We start from the raw sequence: 25,957 nt of genomic DNA, 5'->3' as shown, positions 1-25,957 counted from the left end.
TTTATAATTAGTAACATGACTATAGAAAAGTTTTTCCACCAGCATGTCAGCAGAGTTGTCTTTATTTATATATCACAGCTGACCTGCTGCCACAAACCCTGTAAAGTAATCACTGAGAAAAGCATCTAATTACATAGCACTAATGGCTTTCTTCACAGACAATGGGCAGATGTAGACTAAAATTAGTCCAAATCTAGTTGACGTAATAAATCTTTGCAGCACATGCAACCAGAACATATTTGCAATTTCAACCCTGGGTAATGATACTGAAACCTGGGAAAGCCACAGGGTATTGAAACACAAACACAACAAAATTTTTGTTAACATGCCAAAGAGATATAAAATTAATCCTTAATGATGCTTCAACAAATTGTATTTACACATAGGCTGATTCTTATTTAGAAATGCTCATAATAGACTCCATAACCTTTTTTTTTTGAGTATCTGCTGAAATTAAAATGTCTTTAAATGTTGTTCTACATACTCAGTGGCCACTTTATTAGATATAGGAGTGGAACCAAGTGTGGCCTTCTGCAGCTGTAACCCATCCACTTCAAGGTTCAATGTATTGTGTACTCAGAGATGCTCTTGAGATATTTGTAACACGTGGTTATTTGAGTTACTGTCACCTTCGTGCCTGGTTTCTCCTGACCCCTCTCATTCACAAGGCATTGTCACCCACAGAAGTGCCACTTATTAGATGTTTTTTTTAAATTTTGCACCATTCTCAGTAAACTCTAGAGACTTGTGTGTTAAACTCCCATGGATCAGCAGTTTCTGAGATACTCAAACCAGTTTGTCTGGCACCAACAATCATACCACGATCAAAGTCACTTAGATCACATTTCTTTTCCATTCTGATGTTTGGTCTGAACAACGGAATCTCTTGATCATGTCTGCATGCTCTTATGCACTGAGTTGCTGCCACATACTTGGCTGATTAGATATTTATGTTAATGAACAGGTGTACAGATGTACCTAATAAAGTGGCCACTGAGTGTATGTGTAAAAGCATTTTTTCTGATCCATGTTATTCTGTACTGAAAGTTATTTTTCCAATTTTCTTTTGTCCACTAAGGCCTGGAATGTTGCAAGATTTGATGTGTAACAATAGTCAAGGACAGGGTTCATTTCTTAAACAAAGAAACATACCAACTAAGCAAAATGGACTGTATCTCTGGAACCAATTACAATTCAGTGACTTTTCCCAGAAAATGCTTGCTGTGGAGAGGTTGAATGTGAAGATACTGAGCTAGGTTTTCCGGCCTTTATAGGCAGCCAGCAGTCAATGTGTATGCCAACATATGCCATTGAGAGGGAGAAGGGAAACTCGGAAGTGTCAGTATTACTGTTGAACAAGGGCTCTGAGGGAGGAGCTGGCCAAAGTTCAATGGAACAATACCCTAGCAGGGATGACAGTGGAACAGCAGTGGCAAATGTTTCTGGGAATAATGCAGAAGGTGCAGGATCAATTCATTCCAAAGAGGAAGAAAGATCCTAAGGGGAGTAAGAGGAGACCGTGGCTGACAAGGGAAGTAATGGACAGTATAAAAATAAAAGAGAAGATGTATAACGTAGCAAAGACGAGTGGGAAGCCAGAGGATTGGGAAACTTGTAAAGAGTAACAGAAGGTAACTAAAAAGGCAATACGCAGAGAAAAAATGAGGTATGAAGGTAAACTAGCCAAGAATATAAAGGAGGATAGTAAAAGCTTCTTTAGGTATGTGAAAAGCAAAAAAATAGTTAAGACCAAAATTGGGGCCTTGAGGACAGAAGCGGGTGAATTTATTATGGGGAACAAGGAAATGGCAGATGCGTTGAACAGGTATTTTGGATCTGTCTTCACTCGGGAAGACACAAACAATCTCCCAGATGTAATAGTGGCCAAAGGACCTAGGGTAATAGATGAATTGAAGGAAATTTATATTAGGCAGGAAATGGTGTTGGATAGGCTATTGGGTCTGAAGGCTGATAAGTCCCCGGGACCTGATGGTCTGCATCCCAGGGTACTTAAGGAGGTGGCTTTAGAAATTGTGGACGCATTGGTAATCATTTTCCAATGTTCTATAGATTCAGGATCAGTTCCTGTGGATTGGAGGGTGGCTAATGTTGTCCCTCTCTTCAAGAAGGGAGGAAGAGAGAAAACAGGGAATTATAGACCGGTTAGCCTGACGTCAGTGGTGGGAAAGATGCTGGAGTCAATTATAAAAGATGAAATTATGACACATCTGGATAGTAGTAACAGGATTGATCCGAGTCAGCATGAATTTACGAAGGGGAAATCGTGCTTGACTAATCTTCTGGAATTTTTTTGAGGATGTAACTATGAAAATGGACAAGGGAGAGCCAGTGGATGTGGTGTACCTGGACTTTCAGAAAGCCTTTGATAAAGTCCCACATAGGAGATTAGTGGGCAAAATTAGGGCACATGGTATTGGGGGCAGAGTACTGACATGGATTGAAAATTGGCTGGCTGACAGAAAACAAAGAGTAGCGATTAACGGGTCCCTTTCGGAATGGCAGGTGGTGACCAGTGGGGTACCGCAGGGTTCAGTGCTGGGACTGCAGCTGTTTACAATATATATTAATGATTTAGATGAGGGAATTAAAAGTAACACTAGCAAATTTGCCAATGACACAAAGCTGGGTGGCAGTGTGAAATGTGAGGAGAATGTTATGAGAATGCAGGGTGACTTGGACAGGCTGGATGAGTGGGCAGATGCATGGCAGATGCAGTTTAATGTGGATAAATGTGAGGTTATCCACTTTGGTGTTAAGAACGGGAAGGCAGATTATTATCTAAATGGAGTCAAGTTAGGAAAAAGGGAAGCACAACGAGATCTAGGTGTTCTTGTACATCAGTCACTGAAAACAAGCATGCAAGTACAGCAGGCAGTGAAGAAAGCTAATGGCAATGCTGGCCTTCATAACAAAGGGAATTGAGTATAAGAGCAAAGAGGTCCATCCGCAGCTGTACAGGGCCCTGGTGAGATCACACCTGGAGTACTGAGTGCAGTTTTGGTCTCCAAATTTGAGGAAGGACATTCTTGCTATTGCGGGAGTGCAGCGTAGGTTCACAAGGTTAATTCTCGGGATAGCAGGACTGTCATATGTCGAAAGATTGGAGCGACTAGGCTTGTATACTCTGGAATTTAGAAGGCTGAGAGGGGATCTTATTGAAACATATAAGATTATTAAGGGATTGGACAAGCTGCAGGCAGGAAGCATGTTCCCGCTGATGGGTGAGTCCAGAACCAGAGGCCACAGTTTAAGAATAAGGGGTAGGCCATTTAGAACGGAGTTGAGGAAAAACTTTTTTCACCCAGAGAGTGGTGGATATATGGAATGCCCTGCCCCAGAAGGCTGTGGAGGCCAAGTCTTTGGATACTTTCAAAAAAGAGATGGATAGAGCTCTTAAAGATAGTGGAATCAAAAGTTATGGGGATAAGGCAGGAACTGGATACTGATAGTGGATGATCAGCCATGATCACAGTGAATGGCGGTGCTGGCTCAAAGGGCCGAATGGCCTACTCCTGCACCTATTGTCTATATAGAGTAGCTATCTACCAAAGATGAAATGAATGTTGTAACTGTGGAAAGAACTATCATACAACACAGGGAAATACAAATTTCATAAATATCTGGGGATTTCAAACCCTGAATATTAAATTAATACTATACTGATATTCAATCTCAATGCATAATTTTGCATTTGGTTTCAAGGATAAGTTTTTTAATTTAAAAAAACACTTAATTGTATAAGGTTCTGAATAATTTAGCTCCTCTATATATTTTTGAGTGTTGACCCCTTTACATCCCTAATTGTAATCTTAGATCCGCACATACTCGTTTGCTTACTGTTCCTAGAACCAAGTATAAAAGAACCTGGTAATGGGGCCTTTTACTCGTATGCACCAAAAATCTGGCATACTCTGCCACTGAGAGATGCCAGGCTAGTACTGTGAAATGTTTCAAGACACTTCTTAAAAAAAGAACTTTTAAAATTTGGCCTATTTAGAGGATCACTTAATGCCTGATGTTGATTACATTCATGAAATTTGGTATACAGATGTCCCCCGCTTTTTGAACGTTCACTTTACAACACCTCGCTGTTACAAAAGACCTACATTAGTACCTGTTTTTACTAACAAAAGGTATTTTCACTGTTATGAAAAAAGGCAGCACGCGCCCCGAGCAGCCAAGCTCCTCCCCTGGAACTGCATTCCAGCCAGTATTGTGTAAACACGTGCTTGTGAGCATCTGTGCTTTATGTTGATTTATTTTGAGCATCCGTTAGCAAGATGAGTTCTAAGGTATCAGAAAAGCCTAAAAGAGCTCCTAAGGGTGTTACACTTAGCGTAAAACTAGACATAATTAAGTGTTTCGATCGTGGTGAACGAAGTAAAGACAAAGTGAGTTTGGCTTGTGGAAGTTGACGAAGATGATGTTGAAGAGGTTTTGGCATGCCATGACCAAGAATTGATAGATGAAGAGCTGATGCAATTCGAAGAGGAAAGGATAACAATCGAAACTAAATGCAGCTGCTAACTGACCGAAAATGAAGTCATCCAGGAACTGAACGTGAACCAACTGCGTGAAGTTTTCGCTGCAATGATTGCAGAAAAGTACCACTTTAATCTTGAAAGGGTATGTAGGTTTAGGGCATATTTGCAGGATGGTTTGAGTGCTTACAAAAAACTGTATGATAGAAAAATGCGCGAGGCTAAGCAGTCAAGCATACTGTCGTTTTTCAAGCCTTCCACATCAGCCACAGCAGACGACAAACCTCGACCTTCAACATCGAGGCAGGCAGACATAGAAGAAGATGACCTGCCTGCCCTGATGGAAACAGACGACGATGAGATGATACCCCAGTGTCCCACCACCCCAACCTCCGACGACTCAGCCAAACACACCATCATCAGTGTGTTCGCTGTCTTCCCGATTCCGGTAAGTGATACTACACTGTACATACATTATTTCGACTTTATATAGGCTGTGTATTTTTATGTGTTATTTGGTATGATTTGGCAGCTTCATAGCTTAAAGGTTAATGAAGAGAGTGCTTCTGCCGAGAGCACTTGCGTTGAGTGTTTCTGCCAAGAGCGCTTGCGTGAGATTTTCGCTACGGTGGACAATGCAATGATTGTAGAAAAGAATTTATACTTTATATAGGCTGTGTATTTATCATATCATTCCTGCTTTTACTATATGTTACTGTTATTTTAGGTTTCATGTGTTATTTGGCATGATTTGGTAGGTTATTTTTTGGGTCTGCGAATGCCCACAAATTTTTCCCATATAAATAAATGGTAATTGCTTCTTCACTTTACATTCCAGCTTATGAACTGTTTCATAGGAACGCTCTACCTTCCGATGGTACGGGAAACCTGTCTTTGATTACATTTTATTCTACATAACATTTGTCTTTATGATTTTTAATTTTGTCTTGTATTTTTATGACTATATTGATTTATCTTTACAATCTATATGAAGCACTTGGAGCCTGCATCTTAATGTATGGAAGTTGTTACTATTATTGTTATTATAATACCTGGGCTTTCTATGACTGTTTACCTTAACATTCTGCAATCAGTTTCATACAACTTTAGATTACAGCAATTGTAAAACAATCTCAGGACAAAGTATGCACACAGACCGGTGCCATGAAGTTGAAACATCTCCCCTGCCCCATTTTCTTGCTTTTTCTTGAATTGTTTCTATATTCAGTTTTCAAAGATCCCCATTTTATAATTTGCCTACAATACTGTCCTTATGGCTAGTGCGCCTAAGACTTTTGCACAGTACTGTATTTGTCAATGTGAAGTGGAGAATGAATTTGTAAATCTGGCGGGAGCAAAGGATGTTTGGAACGGTGAGGGTGGCGAGCGCCATGGGAGGGGTGTGGGACAGGTGGCAGAGAAGGAGTGCCAGGGGTGTGGGGTGGTGTGGGTGCAGACATACCCAGCCCTGAGACCCCCAGCAAGGTCATTTGATTCCAAACAATTTAGTTGATTGATCATGACAGAATGTCTCTCTGGTGCTTTTTGCTCTCTCCCCTCTCCCAACCATGATTCCCCCCTCCCTGCCCCCTTCCTATTCTCAGTCCACAATAGAGTACCATATCAGAATCAGGTTTATCATCACTCGCGTATGTCATAAAACTTGTGTTTCTTTTGTAGCAGCAGTACCATGTAATACACAAAATTAGTGCAGCACTGTACACAAAAGAAGCCTTAGGCACACTAGCTATATATTTGTGGCTAAGACTTTTGCACAGTACTGTATATAGGCACGTGTTGAAGCATAACCTATTCCAAAAACTCTATGTAAATAATACTTAAAATTCCTTCAGCTTGGGCACTTTACTAAATTATAGATGCAAGTTGTGATAATTCTAGGTGTATGCTTCATAAGCAAGATAAAGTAACAGACTCTGGAAGTATAAACAGAAAATGCTGATAATACTCAGCAAGTCAGGCAGCATCTATGGAAAGGGAAACAATGTTAATGTTTCAGGTTCAAGGCCCTTTTTCAGAAATGGAAATGAGTGAGAACAAGCTAGCTTTCAGTTGCAGAGGCTCATGACAGATCGGTAGAATAAAGGGAATATTAACAGATAGGGTGAAATGAAAAGAGTTAAATTATGTTCCTATGTCTGTATTGTGTGTTCCAATAGCAGGGTATAGGATGTGCCCAGCAGACCAGACTATGGAGATCAATTATTTTCTGTCATTCCACTTCTTCCTTGAATGCAATACACTTGTTAACTTCATATCTTTGGGTACAATTTCTATTTCCACAGATCTCTGGAAAACTGCAATTTTTATCTCTGTCACATCTCCCCATCAACTGGGAACATCCAACCCTAGGAACTTCCCTACTTTGAAAATCCAATTTTCATAGGGCTCATAATCACAGAACAACTTTATGCAACGCAACAAAATGTGTGCTGACCACTGTTCAATGTCACTGCATGAACTTGTCAACCTTTATACATATGATATCGTGCACCTCATGCTTGATAACATTTAGCAGTTAGGTGTCTCTTACAATTCCAATGCTTTTCTACTTACTATTTTATAAATTCAACCCAAATAGAGACTGCTAACATTTTTGTTGTAATTTTGTTCTTAATCAGCATGAGCATTTAAAAAAAAATAATTTTCTCCCTTGAGATCTTAAATCTGAGAATTTTTCAAGTTTTGACTTTCATTTATCATTTCCTAATGATACAAACTGAAGTCAAAATCTAGACATTAGTGGGAATCAAGGAGGTTGCAGTGAAGTGGGCAAGCAGTGTTACTCCCAGCACCACGTCTCTGGTTGATTATATGGGGAAACCTGCAGCAAGGAGACGTAGACAGAGTTTGAGACCATTCACAGTACGAACAACTTTATTAAGAGTTGGTAGGTTAAAGATTGGGCCATTAAGGAGTATATTAGGCCCACAGTGCTGCAGTGTCACAAAGTCAGGTTTACCCTCATGGATAGGCTTAAAAGACTGCATGGCATTATTACAAAAGAAGAGCATGGGGCTCTTGTTTCTATGAATTTCTCAACTCAGACTCCTGGAAACAGATAATCTAACCTGATTGTGCGAGCTTGCTTCATGAAATTAGCTTGTATGTTTCCTATATTCCAACAGTGACTACTCTACAAAAATTATTTAATTTACTGCAAAGCTCATAAAAGTAGTTGAATAAATGGAAGATTTTCATTTTGGTCCTTCTTGCAATACGTATTTCTTGCTGCCTCTCCCCAGCAACAAAGATTTCCTTCTGTTTCATTCCACCCTAATCAGGCCCTGTCAGCCCAAGTCCATCAAAATATGGTATAAATTATTACTTGCCTTTAATTGCTTCCTTTAAACTAGAATCGACAGGGAGAATGTTCTTTTCCACAAGTTCCATAGGACCTGGTCTTTGAGCGATTTTCTCATTCAGATCGTCTGCCAGTCTGGCTCGCTTCAGTTTCATCTGAGTGGCCTGCAGAGAAGGCTCTGCCAAGGTTTCTGTAGATTCCATGCCAATATGTAATGGAAAGATATTTACAACACAATACATGTTTTTTATAAATAAAAATACTCCATAGAGTATATATGTGGTTATTAACTTGGTATAAATATTTTCAAATATTTTCTCACCTTCTAATATATGCATTCTGACCAATTCAGACCTCTCTGGTCTACTTCGTATTTTGTGTTTCAGGTAGTCTTCAGTCTGAAAGAATAGAAACTTGTAACTTCTGTTTTAAATGCTAATTTGCTATTTAATAATAGTTAGTGTAGGACATTTCCAACATGCTGGTCCTAATTCACTATAATTATTTAGTACCTATCCAAGTGGTGTTATAGTTAGTGATAGGTTACCAGTAATGTTCTTAGTTGAAAGTGACTGATTGAACATTGTCTTCACAATATGATATTTGCACATTCAAGCCCTCAAGCTAAAAATCTTTGAAACTCACCCAGCTCTTGGCACAGCCATAATTTTCTTTTGGATGAGGGTGTTTGCTGTGAGGGATGGTGGGAGCGGGGGGACAAAAGAAGAATCTGACATATAACTGCCTCACTTTATCACACCAACGAGGAGCTAGCAGATCATGGGCCAAAACTAAAATTGTGCTGCCTGAAGCACATGGCAGCAAAATATAAAGCTTCCCATATTCAAAATGACAGAAAATTAAAAGGGAGAAAAATGAGAAAGATTTTTAAAATAGCACTCATAGAATTGAAATTGGTTAGAGGTGACTGAATATTGCAGCAGACATTTTTAAAGAGTTTGGATGTATGGTTGTAATATTAATTCTATATTTGGCTTAATTTATCTGGTGCAGATTACCTTTAGATTTGACTATTCAAGCAAAATATTGGTTGGCCTCCCTCGTTCTACCTTTGGAAACTTCATTGTATAAAATTTACAGTTTAACATCACACCTGTAACTTCCAACTTCTACTAGTTCCTAGTTAAACAATGCCTCAAATTTTAAATTCTCTCCAATATTTTAAGACTCCATTCCTTCTTAAGTCTATAAACTCTCCAAGATACTTGTATTATTCCAAATGCAACATTCCAAACATCCCTGAGTTTAATCATTCCATCAATATCACCATCACCCATCAATGAGCTCTGCTCTGGAATTCCCTGCTCATAACACTACATTTCTTAATAGCCGTCTCTGAGTGAGATTTTGATTATCTGCTTATGTACTTTGCTTTTCAATTTCTCAGCAAGTAGGTTGGGATGATATCAACGTTAAAACACTATGGAAACAATTTTTTTTGTTGATTAAAGGTACAATTATTTTTTAAGTATTTTTATTTAGATCATAGGCTAATTAATACAGAGGGACACCACTTACAAGGCATCCTCTCACTAACTGACACATATGTAGCTTGATAAGGTGAATTAGAGTCAAAGAGTACTGCAGCACAGAAAAAGGCCCTTTGGCCTATCTAGTCTGTGCTGACCTGTTTTCCTGCCTAATCCTATCAACCTGCTCCCAGACCATAGACCTCTATATCCCTTCTCATCCATGTACCTAAACAAACTTCTCTTAACAGTTGCAATTGAACCTGCATTCACTGGCAGCTTGTTGCACACTCACACACCCCCTGAATGAAGTTCCTCCTAAGTTGCCCCTTAAATATTTCACCTTTCACCCCCAACCTGTGACTTCAAGTCCTAGTCTTACTGAGCCTCAGGGAAAAAAGTCTGCATGTAGTTATCCATTTATACTCTTCATAGATTTTTGACAGATTTCTGTAAATTAAGGGAATAAAGGTAAGGGAAAGTGGTGGTGAAGTAAAAGGTCAGCCAAGATCCTATTCAATGGCAGATCAAACATGAGGGCTGAATGGCCTTATTCTTCTGCACGTGGGAAGTGTGTTACTTACCCTTGCTCGTTCCAAACTCTTCCTCTGTTCATGGAATGCAGCTGGGCTCTTTAATGCTGTAAACAGGTAGAAAGGAAGAATTTGAACAGATAGGAAATTGTCTCACTGAGGATACGTAGTCATACTTACACAACTAAATGCAGACAAGCTTTTGACAAATGGCACACAGCAGGATGCTATAATTATATGGACTAAGAATCATTAATCTGATTCATCAATTCTATGATTTTCAGGAACCTGCCACTCACGGTGTTTAAAAATAACTTCCCCCACATATCCCTTTAAACTTTATTCCTCAACCTAAAGCCATGTCCACCAGAATTCAACATTTCCATGCTGAGAGAAAGATTCTGGCTGTCTGTTCAATTAATGCATCACATAATTTTATTAACTTTTATCAGTTCTCACCTCAGCCTCCAACACGCCAGAGAAAACAATCCGTTTCTCTTTCCTTATAACCAACACAGTCAAAGAATCAAAGTACATTTATTATCAAAGTATGTATGGAGTATACGACCCTGAAATTTGTCTTCCGTACAGACAGCCACAAAACAAAGAACCATGGAACCAACTCATTCAAAAAAAAACAAATATCAAACATCCTTCCCATCCTGTGCGCAAAAAAACACGCAAAGAGCAACAAAAAAAAGACCAAAAACAGAATATAAAACAGAAAAGGCAGATTTCAGTACAGTTCATTATCTGCAGGCTGCTTAATTCAAAAATCGCCCAATAATAGTAAAAAAAAAGAGCAACCAGAACAGGAACTAGAAATAGAAATAGAAGACATCATTAAAAACTGAATTCAGAGTCCAAATCTACAACCTGTGGCAATTAAACCTGGCTCCAGCTTAATCCGCCGCCTGCATTGAAAGAGAGAGAGAGAGAGCAAGAATGAGACCGCCATATGCGGACACCTTCTCCGGCAGCAGTGAGCAACAGGCTGGTAGAACACACTGATCATTCGCTCGCCTTCTGCACCTGCCTCGATAATTTCGGTCTTCCTAGGTGCTTTAATTAGCGAGAGAGAGAGTCAATCCTGGGCATGCACCCTGTCTCTAGTCTTCCTAGCCATGCTGCACGCTTCGGCTGCAGCTGCATGGAACCCTCTTGAAAACAGCAAAGCACCAGAACGCCCGATCGGCCCAAAATCATAGTGTAATACAGTATGGATACAGGCCCGCTGGCCACATTGTCCACTCAGCTAGTTCCAGTTCCTGTGTTCGGCCCATATCCCTCTAAGCCCCAACCCAATGCATACCTATCAAAGTACTTCTTAAAAAATGTGACTAAATAATGTAAATGATGTAAATATTAAATGATACTCTCCAATCTTGGTAACTTTCTCTGAACCCATTCTGAAGCCTCCACATCTGTCCTGTAATGGAGCAACCAGAACTGCAGCCAAACCAAAGTTTTATACAACCGCATCACGATTCCCTGACTCTTATGTCCCTTGTGCATGCCATATGCCGAATTATCTGCAGCTTAATGTGAAAAAGACTAAGAAGCTGGTTGTAGACCTGAGGAGAGCTAAGGTACTGGTGACCCCTGTTTCCATCCAGGGGGTCAGTGTGGACATGGTGGAGGATTACAAATACTTGGGGATACGAATTGACAATAAACTGGACTGGTCAAAGAGCACTGAGGCTGTCTACAAGAAGGGTCGGAGCCGTCTCTATTTCCTGAGGAGGTTGAGGTCCTTTAACATCTGCCGGACGATGCTGAGGATGTTCTACGGGTCTGTGGTGGCCAGTGCTATCATATTTGCTGTTGTGTGCTGGGGCAGCAGGCTGAGGGTAGCAGACACCAACAGAATCAACAAACTCATTCATAAGGCCAGTGATGTTGTGGGGATGGAACTGGACTCTCTCACGGTGGTGTCTGAAAAGAGGATGCTGTCCAAGTTGCATGCCATCTTGGACAATGTCTCCCATCCACTACATAATGTACTGGTTGGGCACAGGAGTACATTCAGCCAGAGACGCATTCCACCAAGATGCAACACAGAGCGTCACAGGAAGTCATTCCTGCCTGTAGCCATCAAACTTTACAACTCCTCCCTTGGAGGGTCAGACACCCTGAGCCAATAGGCTGGTCCTGGACTTATTTCCTGGCATAATTTACATATTACTATTTAACTATTTATGGTTTTATTACTATTTATTATTTATGGTGCAGCTGTAACGAAAACCAATTTCCTCTGGGATCAATAAAGTATGACTATGACTTCTTTACCACTCTCCACTCACATTATCACTTTCAGGAAGGTATGGACTTGGACCCAAGACCCTTCTGTATACCAATGCTGTTAAGAGTCCTGCCATTAACTGTATACTTTCTCTTTCCATTTGACTTCCCAAGTACACCTCCCACTTGCCTGGATTAAACTCCATCTGCCATTTCGCCATCTACAACTGTAACAGATTTATAACCTACTGTATCCTTTGATGACTTTTTCCACTGATCAAAATGCTCCGGAGACACTGACATCCTAAAGATTCCAGATGCATTTAAAGTTCAAAGTAAATTTATTATCAAAGTACATATATGTCACCATATACAATCCTGAGATTCATTTTCATGCAGGCATTCATAGCAAATACAAGAAACACAACAGAATTAATAACAGAGTACAACCAACAGGACGGTCAAACTATCAACGTACAATAGACAGCAAACTGTGCAAATACCAAAAAATCTAATAGTAATAATAATAAATAAACAATAAATATAGAACATGAGATGAAGAGTCCTTGAAAGTGAGTCCATACATTGTGGAATAGTTCAGTAATGGAGCAAATGAAGTTGAGTGTAGTTATCTGCTTTGGTTCAAGAGCCCGATGGTTGAAGGGAAACAACTGTTCCTGAACCCGGTGGTATGAGTCTTGAGGCTCCTGTACCTTCTTCCTGAGGGCAGCAGCTAGAGGAGAGCATAACCTGGGTGGCGGAGATCCCTGATGACAAATACTGCTTTTCTGCAACAACACTCTGTGTAGATGTCCTCAGCGGGGAGGGCTTTACCCATGATGGACTGGGCCGTATCCACTACATTTTATAGGATTTTCCATTCAAGAGCGTTGATGTTTCCATACCAGGCTGTGACGCAGCTAGTCAATATACTCTCCACCACACATCTATAGATGTTTGTCAAAGTTTTAGATGACATGCCAATCTTCACAAAGATCTAAGAAGAGGAGCTGTCATGCTTTCTTCATAATGGCACTTACATGCTGGACCCAGGAGAAATCTTCTGAAATGATAACACTGAGGAATTTAAAGTTGATGACCCTCCACCCCTGGTTTCCCGCTCCTGAAGTAAATAATCAGCCCCTTGGTCTTGTTGACATTGAGTGAGAGGTGTTTTTGTGACACCACTCAGCCAGATTTTCCATCTTCCTCCTATATGCTGATTCATCTCCACCTTTACATCAGTCAATGATAGTGGTGTCATTAGCAAATTTAAATATGGCATTGAAGCTGTTCTTAGGCTCACAGTCACAAGTATAAAGTGAGTAGAGCAGGGGGCTAAGCACATAGCCTTGCGGTGCACTTGTGCTGATGGAGATTGTGAACGAGATGTTGTTACCAATGTGAACTAACTGAGGTCTGCAAGTAGGGAAATTGAAGATCTAGTTGCACAAGGAGGAATTGAGGCCTCTTGAAACTTATTGATTAATTTTGAGTGGATAATAGTATTGAATGCCAAGCTGTGATCAACAAAGAGCATCTTGATTAATGCATTTTCATTGTCCAAATGTTTCAGAATTAAGTGACGAGGCTATGAAATGGCATCTGCTGTTGACCTGTGTGACAGCAGGCAAATTGGAGCAGATCCAAGAATCTTCTTAGGCAGGAGATGTTTCATCACCAACCTCTTAAAGTACTTCATCACAGTGGATCTAAGTGTTACTGGATGACTGTTATTGAGGCAGATTATCATGTACTTCTTAGGCAGGTATAACTAAAACCTGCTTTAAACAGGTGGGTACCTCAGACTGCTGAAGCTTGAGGTTAAAGACATCAGTGAACATGCCAGCAAGTTCATTGGCCAGGTCTTTAGTACTTGGCCAGGTATCCTGTCTGGGCTGGGTGCTTTCTGTGGGTTCACCCTCCTGATGGGTGCTCTCACGTCTGCCTGAAAAACCGAAATCACAGGATCACTGGGGGCTGTGAAGATGCCTCCATGTTTTGACTGTCAAAGCAAGCTTAAAAGATATTGAGCTCATCTGCGAGTGAAGCCTTGTTGTCATCTATGTCACTGATTTCACTTTATAAGAGGTGATATCATTCAAGCCCTGCCACAGCTGTCGAGCATCCTTCAGTGATTCAAGTTTGGTCCAGAATTGCCAGTTTACATAAGATATGGCTTTCCAGAGATCACAGTTGAACCACTTGTAGTTTACTTGTTTGTCAGATATGAATGCTCCTGATATGGCCCTCAGCAGATTGCGTATCTCACAGCTCATCCAGGGTTTCTAGCTGGGGAAGACTCTGAATAATTTGTCTATGACTGTTTTTATAAAGTCTGTGACAACCGTGGTATATTCGTTCAAATCCTCTGAGTGCTTGAACATGGCCCAGTCCACTGACTCGAAGTAATTCCACAGCTGCTCCTTTGGCTCCTGCGCCCACCTCTTTGTTCTCCTGATCTTTGGAGTTTGGAGTTCTCTTTAGCCTCTACCTGTATGCAGGTAGGACGAGGACAGCCAAGTGATCAGATTTCTCAAAATGTGGTCTAGGCATTGGAACAGTAGGCATTCTTAATTGTATTATAGTAGTGGTCAAGTGTGTTGGACCCCTGGTGATGGTCAGGGGAACAAGAGTACGACAAGACCGCTACAACCAAGTACCACAAAGGGTTTATCATGAAACACAGTCCCTCACCTTTTGCCTTCTCCAAAACAGCAGCTCAGTCCATCCTGAGCATCACAAGGCCCTTGGGTCCTACGAATGTATCCGGCATGTCCAGAGTGAGCCACGTCTTTGTGAAACGTAGACGCAGCAATTCTTCCTTTCACTCTGATACAGAAATCTTGCCCTTAGGTTCTTACTCTTGTTCTCCAACGACTGTACATTTGCTAACAAGATGCTGGGTAGAGGAAGTTTCATACCCTTGGGTTTTAGTCTGACTTGGAGTCCTCCCCTCCACCCTCTCTTTCAGTCATGGCAATATACCTTTGTCTGCTTAAAGACCTGCATGCTTGAGAGTTAATTTCACTGAGTCCTTCAGAAGATCGTGAAATCACTAGTTTGTTAAGACAGTTCAAAAGTATGTTACTTAAAGGGAAATTTATGGGCTGCAGATTGCTGTGAGAGTAGTTCAGAAGAAGTATATTTCAAAGTTTTGTAATCCAGTGGTCCCCAACCACTGGGCTGCAAAGCATGTGCTACCGGGCCACGAGGAAATGATATGATTTGGCGATATGAAACTATGAGTCAGCTGCCCATTTCCTCATTCCCTGTCACGCACTGTTGAGCTTGAACGCACGCAAGGTCATTATGCATGCGTCATCCATGTCAGCGCGGGAAGAAGATCAACTCCTCGAGCTTGCAAATGATGGTGAGCTGAAAAGTATGTTTGACATAACATCTCTGCCGGCATTCTGGATCAAAGTCAAGGCTAAATATCCTGAGATAGCCACGAAAGCACTGAAAACGTTGCTTCCATTTCCAACATATCTCTGTGAAGCGGGGTTTTCTGCAATGAATGCAACGAAAACTAAATTGCGGAATGGACTGGACATAAGGAACCCCCTTCGAGTATCGCTGTCTCCCATCACCCCTCGATGGAACCGTCTTGTTGCAGGGAAACAAGCCCAGGGCTCCCACTGATTCAGCGATATTGGTGTGTTGCAATGATTTTATATGTTCATATGAGGAAAATATGCGCTGTGTGTTTAATATCCAAATGTTACTTAAAATGTTATGATGCTATTGACTTATAAGTGACTTATAATTGACTTATCACTATATTCATGCGAGGAAAATATGCACCGTGTGTTTAATATTAAATTCCTTAGATAAACTCTTTTAGAAAAGAAATTGAGTGTATTAGCCAGTTAGAAGTGACTTATAGTTGACTTACCACCCATATTCCCGTCGTGATTAACACCCCCCCCCCCGCCCAGGGTTGCCAACTGTCCCGTATTAGCCAGGACATCCCGTATATTGGGCTAAATTGGTTTGTCTCATACAGGACTGCCCTTGTCCTGTATTTCCCCTGCTAAGGTACAGCGTTCCTATGAAATCTTTCATGCCGAAATGGCGTAAAGTGAAGAAGCAATTACTATTAATTTATATGGGAAAAATTTTTGAGCATTTCCAGACCCAAAAAATAACCTACCAAATCATACCAAATAACACAAAACCTAAAATAACACTTAGATATAGTAAAAGCAGGAATGATATATGAAGTAGAAATAATGTATGTACAGTGTAGTTTCACTGAACAGAATCGTCAAAAACGATTTGTAGAAAAATATTGGCACGTACACGAATGCGCATGTCACGTATGCACACACAAGTGCCCGCGCAAGGCTTCATGGTCATGGTAGTCTTTCTCGAGGTAAACACAAGTGTCCCATATTTGACTGCTACTCTTGTCCCTTTTTTGGGAGTGAGAAAGTTGGCAACCCTACCCCACACTCCCCTCCCCCCCCCCAAGTTGGGGACCCCTGTTGTAAGCTGCCTGCAACACATCACCATGTTTTACCAGCGCCATCTTCAATCTCAATGGGTCCCTGCTGTATACCAAGTCAGTTGATCTCAATTAGGGAGAATAAGACTTTAACAGTGGCAGTTTGCATGGAGTTTGCATACTTTCTCTGTGACAATGTGGATTTCCTCCAGGTGTTCCAGTTTTCTCCCAAATCCCAAGGACCTGCAGTTAATTGGCCACAGTAAATTGCTACTAATTAGGGTGAATGCTAGAATCTTGGGAGAATTTTTAAGTAATGTGGGGAAATGAAAAAGGGATAAATGTAGGATTAATGTAACTGGGCAGTTGATGGCTAGCACAGATTCGATGGGCTGAAGCACCTGTTCCCACACTCTTTTTTAATACTCTAATGTCCTGTGGAAATTATGTGAAATGAAAAAAAAATACTGGCAATCTAAAAGAAAAACAGATAATGCTGGAAATGATCAGCAGATTTGACCCATGTGTGGGAAGAAAGAGAAAAAAAAAATCAACATTTCAGGTCTAAAGATTAGCATTATTAAAGGAAGATTAGCTTTATTCACCACATGTACATCAAAACATACAGTGAAAAGCGTTATTTTGCATCAACAACCATCACAGTCTGAGGATGTGCTGTGGGCAGCCCACAAGTGTCACCTTACTTCCAATGCCAGCATAGCATGCCAACTTACTGGCCCGTACATTTTTGGAATGTGTGAGGAAGCCAAAGGAAACCCATGTGGTCATTGGGGGAACATCCAAACTCCTTACAAACAACAGTAGGAATTGAACTACCATTGCTGGCGTTGTAAAATATTATACTAGCTTGATAAAGGGTGTGGAAATCAGCTTAATCCTAATGATTATTAAATCAGATCATCTGGTCATGATTATATTGTTCATTGTAGGTCTTTGCAGTGTGAAAATTGTTGGTTGTGTTTCCCACATTGCAGCAGTGACTAGATTTTGGGATGCCTCAAGGTCAAGAAAGTGCTTCTAAAAACACAAGTTTTTTTCTTTCAACTGTCTTGTTGGACTTCAATGATCAGGTTGAAATATGATTCCCTACCAGCAATAAGAAAACTGAAAACCACCAGTAAATCTGGACAGCATACTCCTCCTTTAAATATGCAAGCTTATACATTGAAAGTGATAACTTGGGCAAAGAACTGAACGCCTGAATCTTTCAAACTATAGTTACTCTGTTACTGGCACTTCTTCACTATTTAGTGCTGCTGTGAAGGGTGGAAAGTGAAAGGAAAAAATAAGTTAAACTGCAAACGACAATTTTGTTATAAATTTTTGCACATTCCTTAAGCTACCCCTGGATGTGCCTCATTAGTCCTTAACATTCCTGCTTCCAAGCTCTGACTCCGGTTTTTGAGGCAAATGGAGATCACAAAACATAGCAGCACAATTAGGCCAGTCGGCCCATCAAGTCTGCTCTGCATCATCATTATGGCTGATTTATTATCCCCATTCTTTTGCCTTCTTCCTGTAACCGCTGACATCCTTACTAATCAAGAACCTATCACTCTCTGCTGTAATTATACCCAATGACTTGGCCTCCACGGCCATCTGTGGCAATAAAGTCTACAGATTCATCACTCTCTGGCAAAAGAAATTCCTCATCTTTGTTCTAAACAAATGTCTTTGTATTCTGATACTGTGCCTCTGCTCTAAGACTCCCCCACTATAGGAAACATCCTCTCCTGGATGGCACCCGTTAGTCTCGCGAGACCATGGATCTGCGCCTGGAAAGTCTTGCTTCAGTCTCTCCAGGACGCAGGCCTGGGCAAGGTTGTACGGAAGACCGGCAGTTGCCCAAGCAGCAAGCCTCCCCTTCTCCCTGCCACCGATGTTGTCCAAGGGAAGGGCAAGGGCCGATACAGCTTGGCACCAGTGATGTCGCAGGAGTTGCCAGAGCGAGGTTGAAAGCAAAGTCGGACTGCCTTAGGGACTCCAGCTCCGGATTTGTCCTCAGGATTTACTCCCGAAGCCTTTCCCATAAGTGGGCATGGCCGCTAGGCAGCGGAGGTTTGAAATAAAGAGTTTTCCCTCTCTTAGATGGACTGCCTTCCCAGGCTGACGAGCTCAATCTACCCGAAGCACTGGTTTTAAGGCACCAGGACCTGCCTTCACCCCTTCACCTGTCAGTAGGAACAGTTCCGCTGGGCTTAAAGGCCCAGATAGGGTGAACGTGGAGAGGATGTTCCAAGGTTGTCAAGCCGAGGAGTGGTAGTGGGGACAAGCTCCCACTACCTAATAGTGCTCCTCACGGCACACACCTCAAATAGCCTCTGACAACCAAGCCACACGAGAAGGCCAGGAGTCGGACTTGGTTGTCAGAGGCTATCTGAGGTGTGTGCCGTGAGGAGCACTATTAGGTAGTGGGAGCTTGTCCCCACTACCACTCCTTGGCTTGACAACCTTGGAACATCCTCTCCACGTTCACCCTATCTGGGCCTTTCAATATTTGATAGGCTTCAATGAGATCTCCCCTCATTTTTCTAATCTCCAGTGAGTGCAGATCCAGAGCTATCAAATGCTCCTCATACGTTAACCTTTTCATTCCTGGGATAATTCTTGTGAATATCCTCTGGACCCTCTCCAATGTCAGCCCATTCTTTCTTAGATAAGGGACTCAAAGCTGCTCACAATACTCCAAGTGTGGTCTGACCAATGGCCTATAGAGCTGCAGTATTACATCCTTAATGCTGCAGTCACCCAGCCTGGATGTGGCAGTTGATCTTACCAGCTGAGCTCACCTCAATTTGGAGAATGAGGTCTCAGTGTCAACCAGGCTACAGGCCGTGAAGGGCAAAGAACCTTACCCTGGAATGCACTACTGGTCTTTCACAGAAGGCAAAACTAAATTTCGTGCTTTGTACCCTATTGAAGCAGTCAAGAATTTTAACCATCATTAGAAGCATTTTAAGAACATTTAACAAAATTTTTTAAAAATAATCAGGATGCAGCCCAGAATCACCAGCGAACGGCCAGATCAAAAATAACATAAGACATAGGAGTAGAATTAAGCCATTTAACCCATCGAGTCTGATCTGCAACTCAATCATTGCTGATCCTTTTTCCCCTCCTCAGCCCCGAGCTTCTCCCTGTAACCTTTGATGCCATGTCCGATCAAAAACTTATCAATTTCTGCCTTAAATATTCCCAATGACCTGGCCTCCACAACTGCCTGTGGTAATAATTTCCACAAATTCACCACGTTATGCTAAAGAAATTTCTCCATATTTCTGTTTTAAATGGATGCCTGTCTATCCTGAGGCTGTGCCCTCCTGTCCTACATTCCCCCACCATGGGAAACATCCTTTCCACATCTATCTGTCTAGGCCTTTCAACATTCAAGAGGTTTCAATGAGATAATACGAAAGGTTTCAATGAAATATTTGAAAGGTTTCAATGGGATATAGAACATGTTTCAATGAAACATACAATCAAAGGAGCATTTCTGCAAAGTAACTGCAGGGAATCGCGGTGAGAATGTGCCTGACTCCAAGGTGGAAACAAACAATAAAACAGTGACTGACTTTCCAGCTGTTGCTCAGCAAGTCTTGGTTTCTATATTTGACAGTGCACACATATCTGAAAATTACAGTTCAACTGATGGAAGCCAGTTGTTCTCATCAGGAGCGGCGAAATTTGCCCCTGTAAGTAACTCCTTTGATTTCCTGTAAGCGAATACCACAATTTCACATGTTAAATTTGGTTCATATCACCAAATCTTAACCCTAATCTCAACTTGCCTAAATTATCACTTAAATAAGCAAACATTTCTTGCCAGGCCAGTTTGCACAGAGCTCAGGAAATAATCATTGTTCAAATTTTCATTGTCATAGTTCCAGCTGCTGCAAACCACAACTGGAAATTGAATGCAGGTTAAAAATAAATGTGAAAATTAGGGTACTTGATGTTTTTTTTGTCACAAACTGGTTATCTGTACAAATGAACAGCACACCTACAAGAAAACACTCAACCTGACAACTAACCCATCCTCCATTAATTATCAGCTATGCTGTAATTGCAATACTGGATGAATCATCATGTTACAGTGCTTGTTTATAGAAATAATTCTCTCCCCGGGACACCCTGATAACTATTTTTCCAAAACTGAATCAGGTTTTAATTTTCTGCAGATTTCTCTGGGGTTTTACTTTACCGCAAGTTGTATTTCAGTTCGCTATTCATAAATGTGAAACATTATTTCCCCAGAGAACAACTATCCTTTGTATGCCATGTGTTAGGATAAACACTTGCATTGCATGCTATTGATTTTGTTACTCAGTAGAAGTGAGAAGTGCTTTGTTTAGATGGTTAGAAACCTTTCTGTTGGTCATAATCTTAAATTGGGACAATCATTCAACAATAGGTAATAATCTGAATGGCAGAACATAAATAATCTTTATGGTTATAACTCAGCAAATGTCATTTTGCAGGCACATGTCATTTTCTATTGATTAGCAATCACTATCAATTTATAGATTTTAGATTTAGATTTAGATTCAACTTTATTGTCATTATGCCGAGTACAGATACAAAGCCAATGAAATGCAGCTGGCATCTAACCAGAAATGCAAATGTTATTTACAAAATAACTGCGAGTAAAAAGTAAGTGCTACAGCACACAAATATAAAAGTACTGAGACAGTACAATATGGGTGCAATACTGCTTAGCGCTGTGATGTGAGGTTCAGCAGGGTCACAGCCTCAGGGAAGAAGCTCTTCCTGTGCCTGCTGGTGCAGGAGCGGAGGCTCCTGTAGTGCCTACCGGATAGGAGGAGAGTAAAAAGTCCATGGTTAGGCTGAAATGCATCCTTGATAATGCTTTTCACCCTGCCCAGGCAGCGTTTATGGTAGATGTTCTCAATGGTGGGCAATTGGGAGCCGATAATCTGCTGGGCAGTTTTCACCACATGCTGGAGTGCTTTGCGGTCCAATACGGGACAATTACCATACCACACTGAGATGCAGTTGGTGAGTATGCTCTCAATGGTACAGCGGTAAAAGTCCGTCAGTATCCTGGGACAGAGGTGAGCTTTCTTGATGCTCTGCAGGAAATAAAGGTGCTATTGTGCCTTTTTGATCAGGATGGGGGAGTTCAGGGACCAGGTGAGATCCTCGAAAATGTGGACACCAAGGAATCTCAAGCTTGATACACGCTCCACTACAGCTCCGTTGATGTAGATGGGGACGTGAGTGTGGTTCCTAGCATGCCTGAAGTCCGCAATGATCTCCTTGGGTCTTCTGGGTGTTAAGGGCCAGGTTGTTGTTGGCACACCACATGGCCAGGTGCTGGACCTCGTCCCTGTAGCCTGTCTTGTCATCCCCTCTGATCAAGCCAACCACCGTGGTGTCGTCTGCGAACTTGATTATGGAGATAGAACCATGTACAGGAACGCAGTCATAGGTGAAAAGGGAGTACAGAAAAAGGGTTCAGCACACAGCCTTGAGGCACACCGGTGTTCAGGGTGAGAGTGGAGGAGGAGAGGTTGTCTAACTTAACTGATTGGGGTCTGTTAGTCAGAAAGTCCAAGGTCCAATTGCAGAGGGATGAGCTGATACCAAGCTGGCGAAACTACTTACTTCCCAAACTGTACTGCAATGGATGGGAAAACAATGCATAATGGACGTGCACTTACATACTCCTGTTATATCTTACATAGGGACCCTGGGGCACGTTATGAATAACAAATTATTTCTGTAGTTATGGTTCGACGTAATCACGTAAAAAAAAGCTCATTTATACACAGCCAACTCTCCCAAATAGCAATCTGATAATGAACAGATATTCACATGGAAATAAGCCTTGCTTATTTGGTGTTGTAAATGGCTGCCACGCACTAATGCTAATTAGGGAACATATCTAATAATGCACGACTGTTGAAATTTACCTTTAAAATCATGACAGGGCTTTCCTCCATTTTCTGTATTAAACATACACAATTCCCAAGGTGCCTGCAACTACTCCATCATTGCTAATGAAAAGAATGGAAAAGTCTGAAGCAAGCAGCCAGCCACCATAGAGATGAAGGAAAGCAGATGAAGGGTGAAACAGTTTGTGTACTTGGCAATAACCCCAACTCCCTTCTAATCACCCACTAAACAAGTACCATTTCAGGCATGGCCTAGCAATTCTACAGATAATGGAGCATGCTGTGAAAACATACAAGGACTACATGATCCTGCAATGGATTACTAACGTAAGCAGAGGATTGAAAATTCACGGAGACATGTGCAGACAGCAAAATATTGATGACCCAGTGGGAACCTTTAGTTCATGTCATTTTGCTAACTTGCTGGAGCTTGATCATTGTTTCAAAATGAAGATTGTAGATTGCACATCATTGTCTATTTTCTGTTAGTAAGGCAGCGATGAGCAACATGCACATTGATTACATCGTGTCAATGATGCCAGAAAAATGGCAGCCATATAAAAGTGAGCAAATGGCAAATATGCATAAAATGTATTTTATTTGGAAGCTGCAAACACTAACATCTGGTACTGCATGTTCTACTTTCCAGGCTAATGTAGTTTAATAATGTTGATTTGTGGGATAAATATTGGCTAGAATATCACTTCTTTGGAAGTGTGTGATGATTATTTTTCTTTGTAGAAGAACAAATGGGCTTCAGTTTAAAATTTCTTCAGAAAAAACAGTACTGTCATTAGTAGTGTGGTATGTCTTCTTACTCTACTGAATTCCACTGCCAGCCTAGAATCTTCCCAAAGATGGGATAAGAACATCACAAATTATCTCGGAAAATATTTCACTCCATGAATAATTTACTTAATTCATAAACATGGCATATAGAACAAAGGGGATATTTGCTATACTGTTGAAATCAAGAGAGAATCAACAGCACAAAAGGTGGTGATGTCCATGGTCTCCTCTTCAACCACATTGAGGCCACTGTCAGGTGGAAGAGGAACACCTCATATTTTGTCTAGGTAGCCTCCAAAATGATTACATAAACATTGATTTCTCCAGCTTCCAGTAATTTGTCTCCCCTCCTCCCCTTCCTTCTTCAATTCTCCACTCTGTTCTTCCACCTCTTCGCCTCATCTGCCTGTCACCTCCCCTTCATGCCCCTCTTCCTTCCCTTTCTCCCATCATCCACCCTCCTCTATCAGATTCCTTCTTCTCAAGCCCTTTGCCTTTTCCACCTATCACTTCTCAGCTTCTGATTTCATTGCATCCCCCCCCCCAATTGTTTATTCATTTCCATAGATGCTACCTGACCTGCTGAGTTCTTCCAGCATTTTGTGTGTGTTGCTCTGGACTTACAGCACCTGCAGAATCTCATGTTTATGATAGAATATGGTGACATTTTCTTTAATTCAGTTACTCTATCCGGCAGAGATGCAAGTAGAATGAGATGAATAAAATGGTGAGGAAAGCAAAACTAATAATGTTGGAACTGCAGATTCTGGATGAAATAAAAATAGAAGAAATACTCAAGTAGGTCAGGCTGCTCCTGCGGATGGAGAAATGGACTACAGTATATAGAAACATAGAAAACCTACAGCACAATACAGGTCCTTCGGCCCACAAAGCTGTGCCGAACATGTCCTTACCTTAGAAATTATCTAGGGTTATCCATAGCCCTCTAGTTTTCTGAGCTCCGTGTACCTGTCCAGGAGTTTCTTAAAAGACCCTATTGTATCTGCCTCCACCACTGTCACTGGCAGCCCATTCCACGCACTCCCCACTCTCTGCGTAATAAAAAAAACTTACCCTTGACATCTCCTCTGTACCTACTTCCAAGCACCTTAAAACTATGCCCTCTCGTGCTAGCCATTTCAGCCTCTCATCATCTTATACATCATCAGGTCAACTGCACATGACTAGGCGCAGCTCAAATGGCATCATGAATTTGCCGATGACACCATGGTTGTTAATGGAATTTGAGATGGAGATGAGGAGGCATTTAGGTGTGAAATAGATAGGCTGGTTGAGCAGTGTCACAACACCAACCTGGCGCTCAATATCAGCAAGACCAAAGAACTGACTGTGGACTTCAGGAAGTAGAAATCAGAAGAACATACCCTTGTCCTCATTGAGGAGTCAGTGTCAGAAAAGGTGAGCAGTTTCAAGTTTCTGGACACCAACATCTCAGAAGATCTATCCTGGGTCCAACATATTGATGCAATTATGACAAAGGCATGTCTACAGCTATATATCGTGAGGAATTTGATGAAATTTAGTATGTCACCAAAGACTCCAGCAAATATCTACAGATGTACTGTGGAGAGCATTTGGACCGGTTGCTTCACTGTCTGGTATAGAGCCTCCAAAGCACAGGATCACAAGAGGCTTCACAGGGTTGTAGAGTCAGCCAGCTTCAACATGGACACAAGGCTCTCCAACATTGAGCACATCTTCACAAGGAAGAGTCCTAAGAGGGTAGCATCCATCATGAAGGTCCCAACCCATCCAGGACTTCTCATCTTCTCAATACAACCATCAGGGATTTGGTACAGGAACCTGAAGACCCACTTTTAATGTTTTGGGAAAAGCTCCTTCCCCTCTAGCATCAGATTTCTGGACAGTCCACGAACACAACCTCATTGTTCCTCTTTTGTCCCATTTATTTTGATTGTAACTTACAGTAATTTATTATGCCTGCACAGTACTGCTGCCACAAAACAACAAATTTGGCAATACTTACAGTGACAATAACCTTGATTCCAATACTGATATTAACCTGCAATGCAACAATTTTTTTCTCTCTTCACAGGTAGCAGTGTTCTTCATCAGCCATCACCCCTACTGGGGCATAGGTCACTGACCGCAGCTCAGAGTCCTCTGTCCTGGGCCAGTCTTTCAAGTCATCCCCAGGTGTAGCCAATCTGCTTGGTGTATCCTTCCCCTCCCAGGAATGAGGTCTTTGGAGCTTCTGTAGCTCTAGATTTTTTTTGGGATGGGGTAGCTAGATCCATGCCCAACACTCCTACTTTCACAGTCAGGCTTGGGACTGTCCATGGCAAAGTTCATCGTGTTTTTCTCTTTCTTGTATGTTCCCATTCATTTAGTTCTGCTTACATTTCCTCCTGACAAATCACTAACAGATCTTCACCATCTGATCTCAGTGCCACTATGGCCATTGTCGCATTCATCTCTCTGGGTCCTTGCCCTATTCTGCCCTTTTGTTCTCTCCAACTTTGCCCATCCTCTGCAATTTTAAATAGGTTTCATTTCTTACTTTTTCTAGGTTAGGTAAAAATTTATTGATCTGGCTCTCAAGGAACTGTACGAGACCATCAGCACCCTGGAGACTGCACACCCAGAGGCTGCCTTCATTGTTGCCGGTGACTTTAATAGAGTGCCACTGTCTAAAGTCTCTCCAAAGTTTTT

At 41.5% G+C, this 25,957-nt stretch overlaps 1 protein-coding gene across 6 annotated transcripts in view; it reads right to left on the bottom strand.

Moving 5' to 3' along the window:
* mrtfba (myocardin related transcription factor Ba) overlaps positions 1-25,957 on the bottom strand; it is a 248,290-nt gene that overhangs the window by 37,658 nt on the left and 184,675 nt on the right. For all 6 annotated transcript variants that reach the window (XM_063059101.1, XM_063059106.1, XM_063059104.1 and 3 more), the window contains 3 exons: positions 9,899-9,954; positions 8,147-8,222; positions 7,853-8,014 (listed from right to left, as the gene is read on the bottom strand). In XM_063059101.1, the coding sequence (XP_062915171.1) occupies positions 7,853-8,014; positions 8,147-8,222; positions 9,899-9,954 (294 nt within the window). The remainder of the gene's footprint in view (positions 1-7,852; positions 8,015-8,146; positions 8,223-9,898; positions 9,955-25,957) is intronic.

This window comes from Mobula hypostoma, chromosome 9, assembly GCF_963921235.1.
Source record: "Mobula hypostoma chromosome 9, sMobHyp1.1, whole genome shotgun sequence".
Taxonomy (NCBI): Eukaryota; Metazoa; Chordata; class Chondrichthyes; order Myliobatiformes; family Myliobatidae; genus Mobula; species Mobula hypostoma.
Note: the sequence above shows the minus strand (reverse complement) of the source record. Positions and strands in the feature narration are given on the sequence as shown.